Consider the following 6,529-nt stretch of genomic DNA (forward strand, 5'->3'; position numbering starts at 1 on the left):
CTCCACCCTTTCTTTAATCATTGTTGCTACGTCTCTTGCGGTTCCGTATTCGTACCCTGCTGTAGTGCCGCCGGCAACGGGGGAACAGCCGGAGGAGGAGCCGGAGCGGGGACGCCGCCGCTGCCAGCCACGTTGTTACCCTCCTCCTCTGCCCGCTTAAGATCCAGACTCTTCCCTCTCGAAGACGACAAAAGGCTGGAACCAATCGAAACCGTCCTCTCGCCACCAGGCGGTGACTTGGCCCTGCGCTGCTCGACATTCTCCTTGTGCTCACGGTACTTGTTCTTGATCCAGCTCGAGATCTTATCTTTACCACCACTTCCGCCGCCTTCGCCTGAAGACACTTCGCCGCTGGCAATGGCCCGATCGAGGGAGTCGCCCGTCATGCTCTGCCTCCCCTTGTAGCCCGAGCTTCCAATCGACGTGGTGCTGGTTTCGGCGTTGGAATGCGTTCCGAGCAGCCGGGGAGAGGATAGCGGGGGGTAAGACGGGCCCGTGTCCTCCTTTTTCCGTGACAGACGCCATCTCTTCTTTTGGCTCTTTTCTCCCGACTCAGGACTGGTCACTTCTGACGTCACAGCCGTCAGCTCATCTACCTGGTCCATGTCCGAGCTCTCGTTAAACGAGCTGTTCAGCGACGTCGGCGGGGACTTTTTCGATTTCAAGGTGTTTTCTGCATCGTTGGGCGTCAAAAGAGTGTGGTGTTGAGTTTCTGCATCGGCAACCGTAGGCTGAGGCGCTGGAGGTGCTGGCGCCTGTGGCGTCGTGTCAGATGCTGTTTCCGACTTTGGCTCAGCTGGAGCATCTCCGGGAATGGCAAGCTTGGACCCAGAAGAGATTGTCTCCAGAGGATTGGGTGTTTCGGTGTTTGGTGACGCGGCTGCAGAGTGCGACAGTGATGCTTGTGAGCTGTGTGCGCTGGGGTTGGCGCTACCTGGCATCCTTTTCTTCCTCAGCTTGTTTGGCTTTCCACCTTCACCGTCGCTTGTGGCAATCCGTTGGAACAAAATTGGCAGCTTCCGTTCCTTGGATGGTGTCGTGACTTCAGGAACAGGGGAGATGGGCTCGAGCAACTTCTCCTGACCTGGCACAGCCAGGTTTGGTAGCGGGACGGCTCGATGTTCGGGTCGTGGCCCGCTTGGTGCCGTGGTTTCCGGTACCGGTACCGGTACCGGCGCTGGCGGTAATTGCGTGTTTGCTTCCGTCTCTTCCGGCGTAGCAACTTCTTCTAGCACTGCTGGGGGAGGTATGACTGCGGTGGTAGGAGGAGCCATTGGCGTCAGTGGACTGACAACTGCCTCCCCGCGATTACCAAACCTGCCAGCCTGTAGTGCTGGGGACTTCTTTGATGGGACAGTGTTGCTCCTGTTGAGTCCACCGGTCGGGGTGGTGGCAACAGCTGGGCTCGCAGGACTCGGGGCGCCGTTGGAGGCCATGGAACGTCTTGAAGAGGTCGACTTGTTCCTACGAATCGACCCATTCTTTCGGACGCTCTCGGCTCCGGCGCTCGCGGTCGAAGCAGACCGATGAACCCCAGACTTCCTGTTGGGAGTATGCGGAGGCTTGGGGTTCTGCACTTGCTGAGCCGTCTTCTCGTCCAATCCTGTGCCTTGCATGCCAATGAGGAAATGATCCTGGTTTTCGATGAGGAAAATGATGACGAGTTGGTTCAGCCGGTACTCTTCAGGCGCCATCGCATGGTGAGGATGAGAAAGCATGCCAGGTTGAAAGATGGCAGCCAGATTCTGCGAATTCATCCTGTTCTGGTCCGACTTGGCCGCAAAGACCGCAAGCAAATCCAGGATGTACAGCAGAAGCTGGCGGTTGAGGGGCGGTAATTCCGTAATGAGCTGTTGGTACCTCCTGATGGCGGCGTCCATATCGAACGTCTCGACGAATTGCGGCCCTTCGGCCTCACCGGCGCCCGGCCTCGTGGCCCCTCTCAGAGGTTCCCGGAATTTCTCGTAAAGATCCAGGGGCACAACCGGCTCGGGGAGATCGTTCAGGTATCGGCGAAGCACGTTGGCGGCGTCGTGAACCGTGTAGCCGTCCCAGACGAGACCTTTGCCGTACCTATCGGGCGAGTCAAAGATGTTCTTGAGCTCCTTGATTCGCTTCTCAGACCCGCTGAGGCGAAAGATGCCCTCAATTTCAGTGGCTTCAACGTCATGTTAGTTCTCACACCCAGTCACAAAAGCCCGTCTTTCTTCCATCCCGATTACAGTACACAACGGGACACGCACCTCTCTCCTTCAAGAAAATACCACATTTTGCTACCACGATCGGCACATAACCATAGATGTAGCTCTTGCCGTCCTCGTCGACGAGCGAGATGGCGACGTTGGCATACGTAATGCTCTGCCGGAGGGGAACACCAAAGATGCCTTGGGGACGGGCTTGGTCTGCGACTATTAGTTTCGGTCCGGCTCGGCACAACGGTTTTGGGCACGATCCTCTCGCGAATCTCCTGAGGCGCCAGGTTAGGACGCGGGCGATGGCATCCAACTTGGGCACCTCTGGTCGCTTCGGTCTTTCGGGTAGCGGCGGGCTCATGTTTGCACTTGCTGAATGAGCTGCTCGCCTCTCTTCTTCTAGCACAATGTTCTGGAGCAGGACTGCGGCGGACGGAAGTTCTTTATACAATCCCTCCATGTCCTCCGCAAATATGGGTCTCCTTCCGGGCTGTTTGGATCTGGTGTTACAGGACGGGGTGGACAAGGTTGCGTTACCATTTGCTTCCTGGTGCTTGGAAGGGAGTTTGAAACCTTTCCACCAAGACTTGAGATCACGCTTGCTGGGCGGAGAAACAGCAGATGACAGCTGGGTGGGAGCCGCGGGGGTGGAGGGCGTATGCTGGTGGTGGTGCTGATGTTGATGATGATGCTGGGAGGGCTGCTGCTGCTGCTGCTGGGAAGCAACAGGCGGGTGTGGTGCTGGTAGTGCGGCGGACGTCATGGCTGCGTGTCGGCGCGTAGGCTGGCAACTGAATCAGTGCCACAGCACTGGCGAGGCTGAGGGCTCTGCCTTGGAGTTCGCCAGGTTCAACGTGGGATGTGGAGGGAAATCAGAAATCCAGATCGCGATGCTTGCTATGCTTGCTGGCGGGACCAAAAACAACCAAAAACGGCGGGACGGGTGTGGGCAGGTGCCAAAACAATTATGCGCGTGGGGCGAGGTTGTATGGAGTTGTCGGTAGGGGTTCTGCGACGCGCGATGGTGGTTGACTTGGACTTGTTACTGCCCGTTGCTGCTGCGGCGGCGACTGGCTGGGCCCCGTTTTCTTGTAGTAGTAGTAGTCGGCAAGGACGGCGGATGGATTCGAGTGATTCGAGCTCGGTCGGGGACACATTCGAAGGACGCTCGACGGTCGGCGATATGTCGCGCGGGGAGGGGAGGGAGGGTATTCGCTGTGCGGACGAGACGGAGGGCGTGTCGTGTTTGCAGAGGTGAGTTTGATTAAATGGACCCGGTGTGCGACGCAGGAGGGAGGGACGGCCGGTTGCTTTTCAAGACTGCCCCGGGGGAACACTTGGGCAGAATGAACAGGGGACAGGAGCTTCCCCCAGCGACCTGCCCCAGAACCAGCCCACAGTGCCAAGTCTGTCCCCGCACTGACCTTGGCGTCAGGACGATGTTCTCTCAACGGTGTTCCGTACGTAACCCCCAGCCTGGAGCGAGTCAAGTTGTTTTTCTTGCAAGAGTAAACATTGGAGAGTACACGTATTTGGAGATCGTTTCTTCATTTCCATTACCCGCCACGGTAGATTACCTAGATTCCCGGTTACACTACACGTGGAGAGTCTGAGGTACCACGGATCGTTTGCTTCAAGAATACAGCGCCGTGCCCGCAACCAAGACAAGAAAATCACAAAGGATGGCAGACTCCGACTTGGCCAGGCCCTCCCCCAAGACTGCGGCTGCCAGGGACGTGGTTCTTTGGAGGCTCGATTCTGGATTCTGGACAATGGATCAAAGTGGACAGCCCTGCCCGTCCGTGCCCGCTGCCCAGCTCTTTTTCAAGCCCCCCAGTCATAGCCGTCCCGGGAGGGGTTTTGATTCTGGCCGGCGACCACCTGGCCATTTGTTTCTCGATGGGTTTGCTCGCGGGAATAGCATTTCAGAAGGGGGAATGACCACAGAGATCTTCACCGCAGATCCCGGCATTTGATACGGCTATAATAACCACCATGCTACCATCGTGAACGAAACGCTCTCTCAACAGTCAAAAATGCTACCCCTCCATTTCAACGCTCAGCTGCCCAGCTGGCCCCCCTCCTCCGTCCCCCGAAGTCGAGCTCCCCCGGTCCCTGCCGCAGCACACGCTTGTCGCACCAGCCTCTGCCTCGGCCCTCACAAGACATGTCAAACCTGGCCTGGCGTGGTGGGACTTTGAGACCTTGCTCAGAATTACAGCACACTTGCTTTCCCAGAACAGGATTCACCATCTGCAAGTCGACAGGAAGATCTTGTCCATCTTTGGGGGGTCGCTTATGGCGCACGAAATCAGTCCAATCGTGGAAGCGATGCCATGGAAATTGTCCCTGAATTGCTACTCTCAGCAACAGCTGAAGCCTGGAAGAGGGAGCCATCTACCTATTCTATCTAAACCCATATCGAGAGATGGGACTAATGACGTATGTAGGGTTCACTGCAGCAATAGACAACTTCTAGACTGTGGTTTCCCAACAGCCGCTGCCGCGACGTGCATCTGCTTGTTTGATGGTGCATTTTGAGCTTTTTATGAATCAACAACGCAAAAAAAAAAAAAAAACAAAGTCTTTCGTCTCCGGGGAATCTTTTGTTTTCGCTCATTGTTATTTTGTCCGCCGGGAACCAACTCCAGCCTTTCCCAACTTTTGGAGCGCCAAACCGGTCCACTGGAAAACGGAGATTGACGGCGGCTTTTTCTTCCCTTGCTGGCCACGCGATATATTTTTCCAAATATAGCACAGCGGTGTCTCTGGGGAGTTCGTCATCCTTTTTGCCCCTCCTTCATCACTTTGTTATGTGAATGAAATCCTTCTTGACAGCGTCCACTAGAGCTTGCCTGCAGTTATTCACCAAGTATGCGGCTGCAATTGGCTTGTCGTCAGCTGACCCTGCATGGAAAATATCGAGCAAGAAAGCCTCTCCCCATCGCGATGTGTTGTTCAGCTCTTCGATTTGGGGAACTGCTCGATCCTGCAGGGATCCATTAGCGCAACCTCCCTCCGCCGCCGCCGCCGGCAACAGACGCAATAACGCTGGCGATCTATAGCAGGTTTGCAACCTCCCTCGCTGGCGGGTAAGGTAGGCCTGGAGAAACCAGGCGCCGGATGCGGCCGAGGATGATGGTGGCCTCCTATAGCCTCCCCAGAGTTCTGGGTCGTTGGTTTCCAGCGGGTTTGATTCGCGACGGGCTGGTTATGGTCGACCCCATCATCCGCCATTCTGGGGGTCATGTGCACCCGCTTGAATTTCAACACAGTGCGGCAGATGCTTGGTGGTACCTTACAGGTCACATTTTTAATTTTTACAAGAGACTCTGGAACCTCAACTCCAGAGCATCCAGACCCCGCAATATAGCTAGGTAGGTAATCAATATTCTTCCTTCTTCCAGACCAGAAGCAAAAGCGCTTGTTTCATCTCTCAGCCCTCTCGAGTGATACGAGCTCTCTCTGCCAACGTCATAGGTCGTTCTTCCTTCAGCTTGCTGCCGGCGCCTTTGGGGCATCTCTGATTGGCCATCCCTACATCTCCATCTAGATATGCGGGCCAAGTCTGTACCAGAAAGGGGATTCTCCAGAGGAAAACACCGGCTTAAGATATTCGCGGATGTTCAACACGTTTACTAAGAGACCACCAAACATGATGAATAGCCCAGCGGATATGCTCAAGAGAAGCCTACCTCAACACAAAGTCATCCAGATGCAGGGGAAACTCCAGCCTCATATCATATTAACACATAGTGGACTCCCCATCCCCTCTCATTGTACACAACCCAACTCCCCAATTCACTCACCGCTCTTGCCCCATTAACCGAAAAACTCCCCCAAAAAATGCCATTTTTTTTGAAACATCCCCATATGGTGAAAGATTCCTGTTGCTATGAACCCACCTCCCCGGCCTGCCGGCTCGGCTTCGGCACAACCCGCTCCCCTTCGTCATAGGACAAACGCTGCGCACAGACCATTTTTAACAGTCCCAAGGCACGGAAATTTCTTATCGGCGATAACACCTGGTGGAAGCTCAGTCTCAATCGACATCATCGCTGCCTACCATCGTCAAACCACCACAACCACCACAACCACACAACCCACACAACCAAAATGGACGGGTATGTCCTCTCCCTCCCCCGCTCCCCCTTCCTTTCCCCTCAGCCCCGCAAGAATGTCGCTAATAAAGATGTGAAAAGCCTCACAAACTCCGAACAGCAAATCCTCGCCGACCGCATCCAAAAGCGGCAGATGAAGCAGTTTATGGGCGTACGTTCCCCCCTTCCCAAGAGGGTGTAGTAGTAGTAGTAGTAGTAGTAGTAGTAGTGGTGGTG

At 55.4% G+C, this 6,529-nt stretch overlaps 1 protein-coding gene across 1 annotated transcript; it reads right to left on the reverse strand.

Moving 5' to 3' along the window:
- Positions 1-26: 26 nt before the first annotated feature.
- Positions 27-2,955, reverse strand: PODANS_7_10800 (uncharacterized protein; the record flags this gene model as incomplete). The annotated part of the gene is made up of 2 exons (XM_001908413.1): positions 27-2,158; positions 2,223-2,955. 2 exons carry the CDS (start codon positions 2,953-2,955, stop codon positions 27-29), a joined length of 2,865 nt encoding a protein of 954 aa, XP_001908448.1.
- Positions 2,956-6,529: the final 3,574 nt, after the last annotated feature.

This window comes from Podospora anserina, chromosome 7 (assembly GCF_000226545.1).
Source record: "Podospora anserina S mat+ genomic DNA chromosome 7, supercontig 1".
Classification (NCBI taxonomy): Eukaryota; Fungi; Ascomycota; class Sordariomycetes; order Sordariales; family Podosporaceae; genus Podospora; species Podospora anserina.